We start from the raw sequence: 16,788 nt of genomic DNA, 5'->3' as shown, positions 1-16,788 counted from the left end.
GCATCATCGTCTTGGTCACCTTTGTGACTCTCGCCTCGTCGTCTTTGGTTCATCGTGGCCTTCCGGGGTCCGTCTCCGGAGATGGGTCGTTACACCTGTCGTGGCTGTAGGTTAGGCAAACAGATTCAGCCTTCCTTATCATACTAGTGTGTCTGTCTCTCGCCGACCGTTCGATTTAGTCCATTCAGATGTTTGGGGTCCGGCTCCCTTCGCTTCGAAAGGGGGCCATCGATACTATATCTTATTCATTGATGATTTTTCACGCGTACACCCGGGTGTTTTTCATGCACTCGCAAGGTGAGGTGCTCTCTACGGCCATGGTCCGCACTCGTATTCCTCACCCATTCGCGTGTTCCGTGCTGATTCTCGCTGGTGAGTATATCTCCCAAGCACCTTCGTGGTGTCCTTGTCGAGGAGGGCACCCTCGCTCGCTTTTCTTGTCCCGGCGCGCATGCTCAAAATGGCGTCGCCGAGCGTAAGCATCGTCATCTTCTTGAGACCACCCGTGCTATGATGATTGCTTCTTCTCTTCCGCCACATTTCTGGGCTGAGGCTGTTGCTACGTCGGCACACCTCATTAACATTCAGCCTTCCGCTGCTCTACAGGGTGGCATTCCTCTCGAGCGTCTCTCTGGTGTTTCTCCAGACTACTCGACTCTCCGTTCATTTGGTTGCGTTTGCTATGTCCTTCTGCCTCCTCGTGAACGCACCAAACTAACCACTCAGTTTGTTGAGTGTGTTTTTCTCGGATACAGTGATGAGCATAAGGGCTATCGCTGTTGGGACCCCGTTGGTCGTCGGATGCGCATCTCTCGTGACGTCACGTTTGATGAGACGCGTCCCTTCTATCCTCGCCCCACCTCGGGTACTTACCCGGTGGATGATATCTCTTTTCTTCTTTTTCCGGATGCACCCCCTGCTGTTCCTCCTCCCCTCCCTCCAACTTCTGATGCGCCCCCCTCGGCGCCATCCTCTCGTTCGTCTAGTCCACCTAGTACTCCTCGTTCTCCGGCTTCGGCTCCTTCCGATGCTGTTCCTTCTTCCTCTTCGTCTGATGACTTGTCTTCTGCAGATGAGCTTCCCTCTTCACGGCCTGTGCGTCAGCGTCGTGCTCCAGCTCGTTACTCTCCTAGTCAGTATGGTCTCTCTGTCGTTTCCGAGCCAACTTCTTATCGGGATGCCGAGCGTCATCCTGAATGGCAGCTTGCCATGGCTGAGGAGATCGCTGCGCTTGAGCGCACTGGCACTTGGGATCTGGTTTCTCCCCCTTCTGGTGTTCCTCCTATCACGTGTAAGTGGGTCTATAAATTAAGACTCGCTCTGATGGATCTCTTGAGCGCTATAAAGCGCGTCTTGTGGCTCGTGGCTTTCAGCAGGAGCACGGGCGTGACTATGATGAGACTTTTGCCCCTGTGGCTCATATGACTACTGTGCGTACCCTTCTTGCTGTTGCTTCGTTCGCCGCCGGTCTCGTCTCCCGGCTTGATGTTCGGAATGCTTTTTTTAATGGCGAGTTGAGTGAGGAGGTTTACATGCAGCCTCCTCCTCGGGTATTCTCGTTCCCGATGGGATGGTTTGTCGTCTTCGACGTTCTCTCTATGGTCTCAAACAGGCCCCTCGTGCCTGGTTTGAGCGCTTCGCCTCCGTGGTGACTGCTGCTGGTTTCTCTCCTAGTCTTCATGATCCAGGCACTTTTCGTTCACACTTCTCCTCGTGGACGTACTCTTCTTCTTCTTTATGTTGACGATATGATCATTACTGGTGATGATCCCGAGTATATTGCCTTCGTCAAGGCTCGTCTTCGTGATCGGTTTCTTATGACTGATCTTGGTCCTCTTCGCTATTTTCTTGGCATTGAGGTTTCCTCCACTTCTGATGGCTTTTCTATCTCTCGGAAAAGTACATTCGGGATCTTCTTGCTCGTGCTGCTCTTGGGGATGAGCGCACGATCGATACTCCTATGGAGCTTAATGTTAAGCTTCGTCCTACTGATGGTGATCCTCTTCCTGATCCCACCCGTTATCGCCATCTTGTTGGGAGTCTTGTTTATCTTGCTGTCACTCGTCCTGATATTTCTTATCATGTTCATATTCTGAGTCAGTTTGTCTCAGCTCTGTAATATCCCAGGTTTAGAGGCAACAAAATGAGAGAACACCAAAGTGTGCATTGCATTCATGCATAGAAAATCCGGGGAATTTTCGCGCTTTCAAATAAAACTTACCACGATGAATCGAAGTTTCACTTGACTTGCTGGAATTGAAGTAGATCATCAAGTCAAGCGCTATAAACTTCACTGTGACCTTTGCTAAAACCTTGTTTTGGGTAGAGATGATTTGATCTATGGGCTAGATCAAATAGAAGTATATTTACAACAAACAACACCTTAAGTAAGGATCAACTATGAGATCTTATAAAAGATCTCAACATGACATTCCTTACAACAACACATTCTTTAAGAATTAAACCCTAACTTATTAACATTTAAAAGTTAGCAACTACTTTTGTGTGTAATTTAACTCACTTCTAAACTTATTAATAAATAAGGTAAATCACAGGGTCTAAAGTGCATAAAGGCCACACATTCTTATTTAAATCATAACTTATTAAATATGTGGAATATCATAAAACTAAATACATTTACATTACAAGTTATAGTTCAAACTATTTGAATAAAACTAACCATGAGTATTTTGAAACTCATATGATCATGCCTTGTTGAAATCAAACACCAACTATCCAGAATTTAGGAATAACCTTCAACCTTGACCTTTGGACCAATATTATATTATAAATCCAATCAAATATGATATAGTGACTCAACCACCATAATAAAACCATCCACAAGATATTTAGTAACAAATGCCACTTGGCTATCCAAAGATAAATCATATGAGAGGATAAGGATCATGCCACATAGGATGAAAATATCTACATGACTTGCACTCCAAGCTATGCCACCTCATGCTCCAAGGATTGCTATGGATGAGGGCATGACAACCAAGCACCTTACTCATCAAACCAAAACAAGAGTCACCCACCTATGTGTCATGATACTAGAGCTTGCCCACGCCTATAAAAGGAGCCACACCCTTCATCCATTTGGTCATCTTGTAGCATGATACAAGAAAACAAACACATAGAGCCACTCCATACATTGGCTAGGATCCATATGAAGAAGCTAGGAGGTGGAGGCATGCCACAAGATGCAGGTTTATCAGATTTCCAGAAGAACAAGCTACATAAGATACCAAGGTAGAATTCCTAGGCAAACCATATATTTAGTGGAGCATATCATCATCTCTTGAGTAGGACCTTAGGATTTTCCAAGACATTTAGAAGTGAGAGATATTATAGATGCTAACCATATCCATGTCTATCCTAGAGAATACTAGAGTAGTATTAAATCCTACTTGTGCAAACCAACCTTTAATCTTGGAGGTGAGAGCCATATTCTATTAGTGAAACATAACTAAAACCCTAGACCATATTTGAATTCCAACCCATGGATTACTTTGGATCATAAGTAGAACCCTGCCATACCTCATGCCTATTTATATTTCAATTCATTGAAGCTTATGAAAAACCCTAAACCATTTCATATGGGAACCACTCCACATAAAATAATAAGTCCTAACTTGTGTATCATAGATCACAAGTATAAACCAAACTAGTTATACCTAATATTAAATGCTATTTAAGTAAGAAGAGTGAAACCAATATTCAATTCTATTTTTTGCATATTAAGTAACTTATTGAGTGAACCAAATAGGATTAATATATTATAGTTTGGACCATCACCTTAGCAAGTGAATTAGTCATGATGAGTTTAGAATTCATTTTAAATAATTCAAGCAAGAGTTGCTAAGCAAGATTATTTAACATAGAGTTAAGCCAACCATTTTCTTAAACCCTTGGAAACAATTCTCCACATGAAATCATGAACCAATTCCATTCTCTACACTATTTAATTTAAACTCAAACCATAATATAAAATACATGGGAACAATCAATATTGTTAAGTAATAACAAAACTTAATAACATGTTACTATGCACTGGTTATAAATTTCAAGTCATTCAAAATAGGTTTGATTCCCAAATTTAAAGAATTGAGATAAACCATTAAACCCATATCTACTTTATTTATACTTCACCCAAAGCATCAATATAATCAAATATTAAATATTTGTTTGAATAGAGAAAATATACAGCAAACAACACTATCAAGTTCTATTAAGATTCACATATTTAAGAACCTGCAAAAATTAACCAAATTCAATTTGAATTCAAACAACAAATTCAAAACAGAAAATAAAAATTTGAAAAGAGAAAGAGAGGGAAAACTTACCTTGCCAGGCCTTACCTTGCTGAACAGCCGCAGCAGCCCATGTAGCAAACCACACCACGGCCCAGGAGTAGCCCAGCCCACGAACCAAACCCCAGCCCACGTACCTGTTTGCGATAAGCAGAAGAAAAGCGAGGTCGTCGTCTTCCCCGTCGTCGACAGCGCAGAGGAGGAGCTCGGCCACGTCCTCAACGAGGATAAGCACGCCGCCGGACGTCACAGACAATCTCTGAACCTGGTACAAGCTTCTCGCGTCCGAGCCTATCTCAAACGTGCCAAGATTCGCGCCCGTATCGAGTTCATCCTCGTCGCCATATCCGCACCGTCTCCGGCGACACGCCGGCGATGCTGACCTAGCCGCGGCCTATAAATAGAGGGGGAGAACCTCTGTGCACTCCTTGTTCCGCTCCGCCACTCCATTTCCCCTCTAACCCTCTCTATCTCTCACTGGAACCATCCACATGTCCGGCCAGTTCTCTGGCTAACCGTCGACTGGAGCCACCCCGGAGGCTATCGCATGGACGTGGAGAAGCGCATCGTCGAGAAGAGCATCTGGGAGAAGCCGAGCATCCAGGGGAGGTATGAGTGCGGCCAATTTCAAGATCTTCTTCCGCCGTACATCGACGGAATCGGCGAAGTTGAGGTCGATTCCGTCTCCAATCGACACCGGCGACTAACTGGGAAGCACCAGGGTGAGCTTGCGCATCTCTGGAGCCTCTTACTGCTCTCTAGCATCAATCATAGCGTCTGATTCGATTCTTCGCCGGAGTCACCACCGCGGTAGAGCTCACCGGAGTTAGCTCCGGTGATCCCCTCGCCAAACCAACACCACCGTCACGTTCAGCAACTTGAGGGGAGTCGGAAAAGCCTAATAGCTCGTCTCGCGAGGCCGTAAATCGGCGGCGCCGTCGTGCGCTGACCGTCGGCGGTCATTGACCGGCGAGGCCGACGTGGCCATCGGTCCCACCTGCGAACTTGACCAGTCCACGTCCGCGTGGCAGCTGAGTTGGCCGCAGGACCCACCTGTCTGTGGCCAGGGTTAGATTTAGATCGGTACAAATAGTATTTCTGTTTTAATTTAAAAACCAGTAATTAGCTGAAACTTTGCAAAATCATATAAAATTCATTTCAACTCGGAAAAATATAAATAATATATCAAAATGCTCACAAAAATAAACTCTATTCAAATAAAATATAAAATAAAAATGTGTGTCAAAATGAAAATTTAATTATTTTTAACCTTATTAATTAGGCCATTTCACTTGTTTTAAATCCAAATTGAATTCAATAATTAGCTAAGTTTCAAAATTAAATATTAAATATTCACTAAGAAAATAAAATGTTAAGATTAATTTTCTTGATCATATTTTCATCAATTAAAATATTAGTGGTAATTCATAAACCCTAATTTGCAAATTACCATTTACTATTTTTTAAATATTAATAAAGCAAGAAAATACCAACAACTAATATTATTTTGATAACTCAAAATTTGTAACTTAAACATTCTGTAATTAACAAGTTATTATTTTAAAACCTAATCATAATTATAAAACCCTAATTCGGAAATTAAGCCCTAACTAAAATTTGTCTTAATTCTCAAACCTTTTAAAATAATTAAATGATAAGGCTATTATTAATTTTGTACAAAGTACTTAATCACATTAACTCTAGCACTAATTATTACTTTAAGGATTGTATCATAATTAGAAACCCTAGTTCTAATATAAATAAAACTTTGATCCTATTATTTTATGTGATCATTTCATATTAGTTTCAATTCTAGAACCCTAGGGGTTTAGCCATATGATCACATAAACTTCACTTTACTTATAGAACCTTGATAAGCAACAATTGAATGCATGCTTATGATCCATTAGCATAAAACCAAGTCACATGAGATTATCATTTCATGTCCCTATTTAAAACCTATATGATCCACTAGTGCCACCTAAGTATAAACCCTAACTTGTTAACTGATTTAGTACCATTGATCACCACTCCTATATACCATACCAATAGAACCAACCTCAACCATCAAACCCTAGTAGAACCATAATAATGAACCCTAATACCAATCTTGTGTAGTAATTCTCATCATATGCTCCTATTAAACTAAACCCTATTTAGGAAATAATAAGACACCTAGTATAGAAACCATTCTTGAGTATTTAGTGAAACAAATAGGAAGCTATAGTAAACCCTAACTCATGGCACCAACTTGACCATCATCCTTTGATATGATACCATAAACAATCATAGTAATAAACCTGCCCATACTTGCTTAGAACTAATCCAACTTAAGAAACCAACTAGTCTCTAGTTGAGAACTAAATGAATCCAATAGTAAACCCTAGAAGCCATAGCTTCTATTTATAGTAGTTCTCATTCTTATTAACCTGTTCTTCAAAAGTTATTCTTTTGAAGAACAAAGGTCAATCAAACCCTAGAAGTCCTAGTCTTAGTTGAAATACTTATTACTTCTTAATTAACATGTTCTTCAAAAGTTATTCTTTTGAAGTATAATATAAATAATCATCAACCATGTCCTGTAGAACTTAAAATTGACAACTGTTATTCACATATTATTCCACTACTATTCTTTATGTGTATGATTGTTATGATGCATTATATCACTTGTATATGCTATAATATCACCAACCCTAATAAGAACCTTGTTTAAGAACCATTCTAAAAGTACAACCAACCCTAAAGAAATATTTATAACTCATACATCCTAAATCATCGAGGTTAAGTACGCTCGGGACGATTGCATCTCATACTATGCATTATAGCATTTTTGCCAGTTCTTTAAACATTGTCCTTACCGGACAATGATGGTATTTCAGAATTTGGAGTTCTCACGTATCGAAGCTTTTGCCTGCATAATCTTGCAGTCAAGAAAGGCAAGTTCATCGCTTGCTCATGTCATTTGATTATGTTTATCAAATTATATGCAAAGTACTATACTTATCACTCTTGCATTGAAAAGCAAAGTATTATTTTACAATTATGAATATGACTATGTGGTGGGCAATGGAACCATGGTATGTGTTGATATGGTGGAGGTTCCATTGCATGGGTACTATTCATCTAGGACTAAGTACCAATGCCGTCCAGTGATTCTAGCGCCGTACATAACGCGTTGACCATAAGATCTATAATGGCTCGGGGAAGTCAGTCTGTATCTTTTCCCTCCTGCACGCCAACGGACTTGATAGAGCCCGGCGGGGTGCTTGGAGGCACTGCCGTAGGTTGGGAAATCCTTTAAAATCCCCATCCGGACGTTTGGATGAGAGGCTCTACCGTCTATGAAGGATTGTCCATCGTACACCGGGGTAAAGCCGTATGAACGGGAGATGTCTACCGGGGGTGTACGGATGGACAAAAGGGTGGGTTTGCGGTGGTCGCGGAGAAGGCAGTGATTGGCTTGGTTCTTATACCTGGCCCCATACCAAGGAAGTGTGGACAAGGCTCGCGACTTGGTTGGCAACAAGGTTAAGTTCTCTTATGGGAAAAGTAACGCACCTCTGCAGAGGATACTGAATTGTGACTGTCACTCCCTGTTCCGGGAAGGGAACTGCGAACGCGGCAGGAAAGGAACTCCATGAAGTTCTAGTCAACCTGTGAAGACTGACGGGCATAGTTTTCAGAATAAAATAAACCTTTGAAGAAATGTTTATGAAAACTTGCATTTGCCTATGACTTTCTGGTCTGTGGCTGTAGCTAGTGCATGATACACCTATTTCCCTAATATGAACTTGCTGAGTACGCTCGTACTCATCCCACTCTTAAATCCCCTGCTTAGCTATGGAGGCACCGAAGGATGAACTACCGTGGAACTCGAAGACAAAGGAGTCAACTGCAACAAGATGGAGAATCCAAGCAAAGAAGTCAATGAAGTCAACTCGCTGCGAGCAACTATAGTGGAAACCTAGACTAGTAATAGAAGGGAGCCTTTCCCTAATCCTAGCACCTAAGTAGCTAGATTTCTATAGCAAGCCTAGTAGCTCTAAGCTTGAGTTATCAATAAGTTAGATTACGAGTCGTTCTTCTGGAGCTTTATTTGAAGTTTTACCTCACTGTAAAATAGGAGGCTGTGTTGATCTTCTGTAAACAGCTTGTGTATCCTTCTATAGACATGCCTTGGACTCGCATATGTTTCTGTTGTACCACTCTGAGGGATGTAATATGAGTGGAACGGTGTTTCACTTGTGTTATGTCAACGACTTGTGTACTACACCATGCAGTGGTACGCTGGGTCACCACAAGCTCCTACCACTGTTCACTATAGTCATCTCCTCCGTGTTCTACGTTACCTTCGTGGCACGATCACTCGTCGCCTTTTCTTTCCCCGTTCCAGCTCTCTTCAGCTCCAGTGCTATTCGGATGCTACGTGGGCGAGTGATCCTACGGATCGTCGTTCACTTTCTGCTTATTGTGTGTTTCTTGGTGGTTCGCTTGTTGCTTGGAAGACGAAGAAACAGGTCGCAGTTTCCCGTTCGAGTGTTGAGGCTGAGTTGCGGGCTATGGCTTTGTTGAGTGCTGAGGTGACTTGGTTACGGTGGTTGCTTGCAGATTTTGGGGTCTCTGTTACGACACCCACTCCACTTTTGTCCGACGAGTACAGGTGCTATCGGTGTTGCACGTGATCCGGTCAAGCATGAGCTGACCAAGCATATTGGTGTTGATGCTTTTTACACACGTGCTCAGGTGCGGGATGATGTTGTTGCGGTTCATTATGTGCCTTCGGATTTGCGATTGGCGGATTTCTTTACGAAGGCACGGACTCGAGCGCAGCATGATTTCTTACTCTCCAAACTCAGTGTTGTGGATCCACCATGAGTTTGAGGGGGGGTGTTAGATGTATATATCTGTATATTGTAGTTCCCCCATATGTTAGGGGGCTTCCTGCATATTTCCACCTGTACATGTACTATATATTGTGGCCTTTGGCCCCCTGGTAATACAACACGCATATTCCTCTAACAGTTTTTACGACCTCATTCATGCAAGAGTGGAATCCAGCCAAACCAAGCGGTCTCGGAGCCGAGCCTAGGCTTGGATTGCTGCAGATCAGACACTTAAAAGTAGGCTCAAGGCCCGCCTCTGAGGGCTTGAGGCTCGGCTCATACGGCTCACGAGCCGTCCACCAAAATAGCACGCCGACACCGTCACCCTCGTCGGCCTCCACCACCGATGTATATCCTTGGATCACCTGCCCCGATCCTCATCTAGGACACGGCTCACGTAGGGTTAGTGGCGGGTGCCTCCTTTTGGCCCTCCAATTGTCGGTCCTCCGCATGCTGGCGCTCCATCGCCGATGTCTGACTTTCCTTCTCATCCACCACCTCAGACTGATCTTCTCCTTCAACACTTGTCCAAACCACCACCAAGGCACCGGCGATATGGTTCTCCAACTCTCTTTTGTTCTTTTTTTTTTCTAGTGAATTTCTGTAATGATTTTTATTTTGGTGATGGTAATTGGTATTAGAACATATTGTTGTAGATCGATAGTTTTAGTTTTAGTTTTCTGACATTCTCAATTGAATATATTGTTGTTGCAGCCTGCTATTTTTTTTAGCATATGTCATGGCAAGATTTTAAGTTACATCGAGCATTTAAATCGGTTTGCAAGCTTCATACGAGTGGGTTTATCAAGCTTTAAGCCTTGGTTGAAAGGTTTAGACTTGGCTTGTCCTACCTCCAGCCGAGTCAGGCCTGGAGCTTCAAATCCATCCCTAATGTAGAAGCTACTGATTCGCAAAGTGGGTTTGGCGGCTAACATTGTCCAAGGTATATCGATCGATCCGATGGTTTCATGCTGAAGCCACACACCATCACACACCATCTTCATGCAAGTATACAGCACTAGTCGCACATGTCCTTCTCTTTTGTTTTCACGCAGCAAGCCAAACAATGGAGTGTGATTTTCTTTACAGCAGGATCGAACCAAGGGCTCTGGGTTCTGCTCCAGCAGGGCGACAGAAAGTGACCGGACCGTCCGCGGCGACGCAAATCTGGCTCAAATATGTGACGGGTTTGTCCGCGGACGCTGCGCGATCGCGCCAAGTGTCCGCCGAAACTTACGTAGGAGCCACGCGTCAGTGGCAGGGAGGCCGATAACATTTCCGCCAGTGGACATTCCCCGCGCGAAAAATCAAAATAGAGCGGCGCCAGCAATTCAGGCCATAGCGATGGACATCCTCGCCGCCGCAGCCACCATGGATTCCGAGGGAACCCTCGCACCCGCCGACGCCCCAGACTCCCCCATAGCCACAACCATTAGTGGTGTTGGCTTGATTTCAGTGGTACACAAGAGACAAGCATCATCATTATATTCTATGTACATCATTTGCAAACCATGATCCAGACTTTAACCAATTAGCGACGCTGGCTTGATTTCAGTGGTACACAAGAGACAAGCATCATCATTATATGTACATCATTCGCAAACCATGATCCAGACTTTAACCAATTGCAGGTATCCCGGGTCTTGGAGAGGTTCAAGACAACACATAAGAAGGACTTCCATATGGTCCATTGTTGGGGCAAGCTCAAGGGCGCGCAAAAGTGGCAGACAAGTTTTGCGGCCTACGATGAAGCTGTCAAGAATGGGACAACACGGTTGTCGTGGACGGCGAAGACGTCGATCATGGGTGTCAAGCCCTTCCACCTCGTCCCCGAGGCCATAAGGCTACCAAGGCCGATCTAGCCCGGGAGGCAGCAGCCCTTGCGTTCACGCAGAGTTTGGAGAAGTTGATGGTCGAGAATCAAGCCACCATGGCCAAAAGAGACGAGAAGAAGCGTCTGGAAAAAGAGGCTGCAACTACCATCTACCTCAACCTCACCAAAGAGGTCATTGAGGTCCAAAGGATGGACGTCGAGGTCAAAAATGCAGACGCCCAAGCCAAATTGCATGACGCCGAGACCAGGAGGATGGACGTCGAGGCCACGACCCATGCAGAGGACACAAAGATCATGCTAGCCGACTTGAGCAGCATGGACGACGAGACCAGGGCCTAGTTCATGAAGAAGCGCGCCGAAATCCACGCGCGAGACGGCTGATCTGGGCGCCAATGTCTAGCACCATGACCTCTTTTTTGACTTGATTTGCTGTTGTGGCCATGTTGTGCCCATTTTGGACTCCATTTTGCGCTGTACCATGTGTAAAATGTGATGAGCCAATTTGAGGCTATAATTTTGTGCAATTTAATTGTTTAACCTGTTTCCTGAATTTTTTGAACCTAAAATAGCCCGCACCGAAAATGCGTCGGCCCCCTAGAGCAACCGCCGCAAACAAACACATGACCATTTTCGCGTCAACAGGCTGACGCAAACAGAGGCACGCGAACATTTTAAGCCTCTAAAATGCGTCGGCCCGGTGGAGATGCTCGCTAAAAAGTCATGGAATGTTGAGGCGGGACTCTGTTCGAACAAAGGGCTGTGCTAGCTGAGAGGATGCAAGAACCAAGAACGTACCGTAGGCATGCAGCATTTGCAGCGGAGGAAAGGGGGCAAAAGCCGGCAGGTAGGTACAGCCGACGAGACGAGGGCCAGCCTAGTCACCAACAGCCACAGCTAGCTCGGTTCCCACCGTGCCGCTGCCACCACCCTTTTCCCCGCAATCCGCACTGCCGCCTCTGCAGCGCTGCTCTGCTCTTCTTTCATGGGAAAAAGGAATGGAAAGGCAGGGCAAGTGCCAGTCACGCCCGCCCGCACGCACGCAAAGACGACGAGACGCGAGTGTGCGTGCGTGTGCTCCTCGATTAATGGGGCCTCAGGAGTTTTGCCGAAGTGGTCAGAGCTAGGATCACGCCTGCCGGCAATCCCCTTCTCGATCGGTGATTTTGATCCCCCTTTGGTTGTCTCACTTTCTGCTCCCAAAGTTGCACTCTTGCCAGCAGCCTGCCTCCACGTTCAACCACGAGTTCATAAGAGCATCTCAGTCGCGTCCCCAAAACGATGTCCGAGCAAAGCGCCGGATTAGTCGTTTGGGGACGTCCGGACAAAATTTTCGTTTGGAGAAGATCCCTTTTCTAGCCACGTCCCCCAAACGCGACCTCCAAACAAAAAGTTAGTGTAAAAGTCGTGTCCGGCGTCTCCGGTAGAGACTCTATACACAGGGGATGGGCTAGGGACGCCGGACAACATTTGGAGCACGCCCGGACCGAAGCGGCCATTGGGGCATGCGACCGGGACGTTTTTTTGGCCGGCGTCCCCCAAATCCCTTTGGGGGGCGCTTTGGGGGACGCGACTGGAGATGCTCTAATACCACGTCTTTCTGAGGTTATCTTCGCCTCACCCATTTTAGTTGTAAATTGTGTTTGCTTGCTTTAGTCTATTTAGATCAGCTCACGGAGAGAAATGCAGCCTTGTCCACCCCTCTTTGTCCGTTTGGATTTTTTTCGATAAAGGGAATATATTAATATCAAAAGATAACAATTACACCTAGGCTCCGTAACAACGCAACACCCTAATGGCAGTACGGATGCACACAACTAAAAAAGAGAAAAGAAAACTAAGAAACAAAAGTCCCGCTACAGTATTCTAGGCCTAGCAACAACAATACATCCACCACCAAGACAACACCTGAAATACAGACTCTCCAAAAGCGACGCATCCAAGAAAGAAACAGTGCACCAACGATGTCGTCGCTCGACCAAAGGTCTTAGGTTTTCACCCTGAAGATAGTCCCCGCTCTCAAAACAATGACTCCAACAAGGTCATTGCCAGGCACAACCAGTTAAGGCCAGACCTTGGGTTTTCACCCTGAAAGGTAGAACTCTGAACTTCACATGTGTCCCCGCCCCCACTTTCATACCACTGCTGCGAAGCCCGGAACACCAAGCAAGTCCCTCAACAGCGCGGAGACTTGAATCTCCATTAGCTAGACCTCCGATCCGGCCTTCATGATATTCTCTTGTTCTGACTTCACCATGGGCCAAAATGTCACTTGATGTCAACACATAACAGAGCTTCGCGCCGCTCCCTCCAAAACCAAACGGCTGGAATAAAAACATGGGTGCGCACGACCGAATACCACCCGATCCAGCAAACTCCAGGCAAAAGATGCACTGTTTCATTCGCCGGCGGCGTCTTCCGAAACTCAACACTCCGGCCGGATCAAGAAGGGCAGACCTCAGGAAGGTCCCCATCTTCGCGCAAGAGAAACCCTAGGACCACCACCTTCAAACTGCGAAACAGACGAACATGCCCCCTCGCCGCCATCTGCTAGCCAGCAAAAACGAAGGAGGATTCGGTGGACGCACCATCCGAGACCCACGCGACCCAGATCTCAGATCGGGTTTGCCATGCCACACGGTCTTGGACGCCGGTACCACACCATCCACACCTCGCAAGGTCGCTGCCCCCTCCTCGCGTCGATAGCTAAACCGATGACGAGTCTATGTGGGAACTAGACCCGCAGCCACCACCACCACCCATCGCCGGAAGGCCATGGAGGGAGCAGCCGCCGCCACACATCAAGGGATATCTACCCCGGACGCCGTGCGCGCCTCCTCGCAGCAGCCGCCCCGGCCGCCACAACAGATCGTCGCCACCACCACCCCTCGACCACCTTTGGCGCCAGGACCCGCCGCCACCGTGGTTGGTGCCGCCGGCAGCGGCGGAGGGAAGGATGCGAAGGGGGGGCGGCGGCTGGCGGCGCTAGGTTTCGCCCTGGCGTCGCCCTGGGGGACGACGCGAGGACGTACCTGTTCGCGAGGTTCCTCGGAACAAAATAATATTCATTTGTAATATATAAAATTTTACGTAGAACAAAAAGAATAAAAAATATGTTAATAAAACTAACTAATAAAACCTAGCAAGGGTTTGCGGTGACTGCCCCGCCTACTCCTCGTCGTCATTGGCGGCCAGGTCCATGCATGTTGGCAGCTCCCACGAAAGCGGCGGGTCAAGAAGACTACGTCGTCTAGCTCAGGTGGTTGGATGGGGAGCTCATCCTCCTTCTTCACGGATGTGGCAATCTCCCTCCCGTATGCGTGGAGGCTGAGGTAGTCAAGGGTGTTGTCCAACGACCCCACCCCCGAGATGTCATCGCCGCCGATTTGCCGCTTCTCCTTGTCCGCGTCATCCCTATTGTAGTCCCACTTGTCGTCGTCTAGAAAGGTGGTGGGAGTGCCAGACACCCGAATGTGTCTCACATCATTGAGTTCATGCCGTAGGCGGGCTCATACCACAGATCAAGCGGCAGGATTGGCAGCACTACCACCCTTCACGTTTTGGGGTGCCAGCCCGTGGGTAAGTTAGCGTCGAGCCAAGCCACTAATGTCCTCGTCTCCCAGAGCAAGCGTGCCACGTCCAGAGGGACGTACTAGCGATTGCGCTCACGGTGAGGAGGACGACCGCCTCCGCGCGAGAACCCTCCCCCATCATGCTTACCGCTTTTCTTCAACGGCCATGACTTGCCCATGGGTGGCACCGCTATTGCGACGGTCGATGGTGTGGGGGATCAAGGATGCCTAGAGATGGCAATCGCGATGGCTTTGGGCCTGGGTACGTGCCACTGCTTGGCTTAAAAGGACCTCGTGCACGTGTCCACCATCAATGTCAGCAATAAGTCCAAGTAGTCGTAACATTGATGTCACGCAGGAGTCGAAGCGGACGACATATATGACGGCACATGACACCAACACCGCCCCGCCAGTAATGGCACACAGAAAGCGATCGGACGTTTTATCGTTGTCAGATGAGCCTGGAGCGGACGCAATAGGACACAGCGTGCGGCGCGTCCGCGCATTCGCATTTTCAACCCAAATTTACATCATAAATGGATTAGTCCATTTGCATTGAACCGATGGGTCACATTTCTTGTGTCCACATGTCCTCCCGGATCAAACGGAGCGGATGAGGCCCGCTGGAGATACCTCACATTCTGATTATGCACAAATCTTCAGAGTCTGTCAACATTTGGGTAAACCAAAAAGTCATGGAGCGCTGCGTACTATATTAGCGTGTCGTCTGAAAGGCTGCACTACAGTACTACCAGCGGTACCTTCCTTTTTAATCTGCTAAGGACACGACAAACATGCCGTACTGAAAAATCAGCCTAAAAATTAGCATCAATCACGCAAATCAATCAGCCAATACGCATGGTACATGCATGCAAAAGTGCACGACCTAAAGCTCTGTATACTCTGAACTTTCAAACATCATTTTTCAAAGTTTCAAGGCGTGCAGGCTAGCACGGTGATCCCGTAGCTTGGCCGCCAAAAACTGGCTTTAAATACCGATAAACCAGCTCTGCTCTCCTCACACTCACTCGCACACTGAGAGACCAGCACATAGCCATGAGGTGGTGGGGAAGAAATAAACGGCAGCAGCCGCAAGATCAAGCGGAAGAAGACAGCAAGGTCGGCAAGAGCAAGCCGGGCTTCTCGCCGCTTGCGTGGCTCTCCAAGCTCACGGCTAAGAGCAATGTCGCCGCCTCCTCTAGGCCCAAGGCCAAGAGCGTCGCCGGTGGTTTCCCGTCTTGCTTCCACGAGCGCGTGACCCCGAGCCCTGCATCGCAGAGTAGCACGAGAGATGCCTCATCACCCGCTGCCGCGGCCTCCGACATCGCCCCGCGTCGCCTGTCGGTCGGCAACGACGACGCCGAGTCTGCGGCCGCGGCCGCGGCCGAGCGGCAGCTGTACCGCCGACGCCACTACTCGGTCGGCGGCGATCGCGACCTCCCGCCGCTCAGACACCTCACCCTGTTCTCCCGATCCTCCTCCCCGCCGGTGCGTGCGCCAGCGACCCCTCCAACCGCCGGGTCGACGCCAATACCGTCGTCGCCACCGTCCGACACGGACGACGAGAAGCGGCCGCGGAGCCGCCAGCGCCGTCGCCGAGGAAGCCGGCGGCGGTCCTTCACCGGAGGGACACCGCGCGCGAGGCTGGCTGCGGTGCGCGTCCGGTCGCCGCGCTGCGCCGCGGCGGCCGTGTCGGGGCTGGAGAGGTTCGCGGTGGTGCGGCGGACGAGTGACCCGCAGAGGGAGTTCCGCGACTCGATGGTGGAGATGATCGCGAGCAGGCGCATCGGGCGGCCGGAGGAGCTAGAGACGCTCCTGGCGTGCTACCTCTCGCTCAACGCCGACGAGCACCACGACTGCATCGTTAAGGTGTTCCGCCAGGTCTGGTTCGACCTCAAGCTCAACCCTGCCCGCGTCGCAGCCGCCCCGGCCGCGCGGCTGATCGAACTTCCTTGTCGCGCCGCCGGACGGCTTTAGTTCCGTGTAACATGTGCCGCTGGTTCATAATTGGCACTTGGCAGGATCTTTGTTACCAGTTTGCTCTTCTTTTCTTCGGTAAAACGAGCCTGCTCTGCTCAACTGTCCGCTCGATGTTCGGGGAACAACACTATCGGAAGAATGCTGATGCGTTTCACCGAGTTATCCCGGCATAACCAAGTTTCACAAATAATATCTTGAAAAATTAAATT

The 16,788-nt window shown here is 47.6% G+C and overlaps 1 protein-coding gene across 1 annotated transcript; it reads left to right on the top strand.

Annotated features, from left to right (window-relative positions):
- The first annotated feature begins 15,655 nt into the window (after positions 1-15,655).
- LOC124663098 (transcription repressor OFP7-like) lies at positions 15,656-16,576 on the top strand. Its single transcript, XM_047200843.1, has one exon. It carries the CDS (start codon positions 15,656-15,658, stop codon positions 16,574-16,576), a length of 921 nt encoding a protein of 306 aa, XP_047056799.1.
- Positions 16,577-16,788: the final 212 nt, after the last annotated feature.

This window comes from Lolium rigidum, chromosome 6 (genome assembly GCF_022539505.1).
Source record: "Lolium rigidum isolate FL_2022 chromosome 6, APGP_CSIRO_Lrig_0.1, whole genome shotgun sequence".
NCBI lineage: Eukaryota > Viridiplantae > Streptophyta > Magnoliopsida > Poales > Poaceae > Lolium > Lolium rigidum.
Note: the sequence above shows the minus strand (reverse complement) of the source record. Positions and strands in the feature narration are given on the sequence as shown.

What these genes read in the sequence shown, in the direction of transcription:
- LOC124663098 (XM_047200843.1), top strand. Translation starts at nt 15,656, where the DNA reads ATGAGGTGGTGGGGAAGAAATAAACGGCAGCAGCCGCAAGATCAAGCG.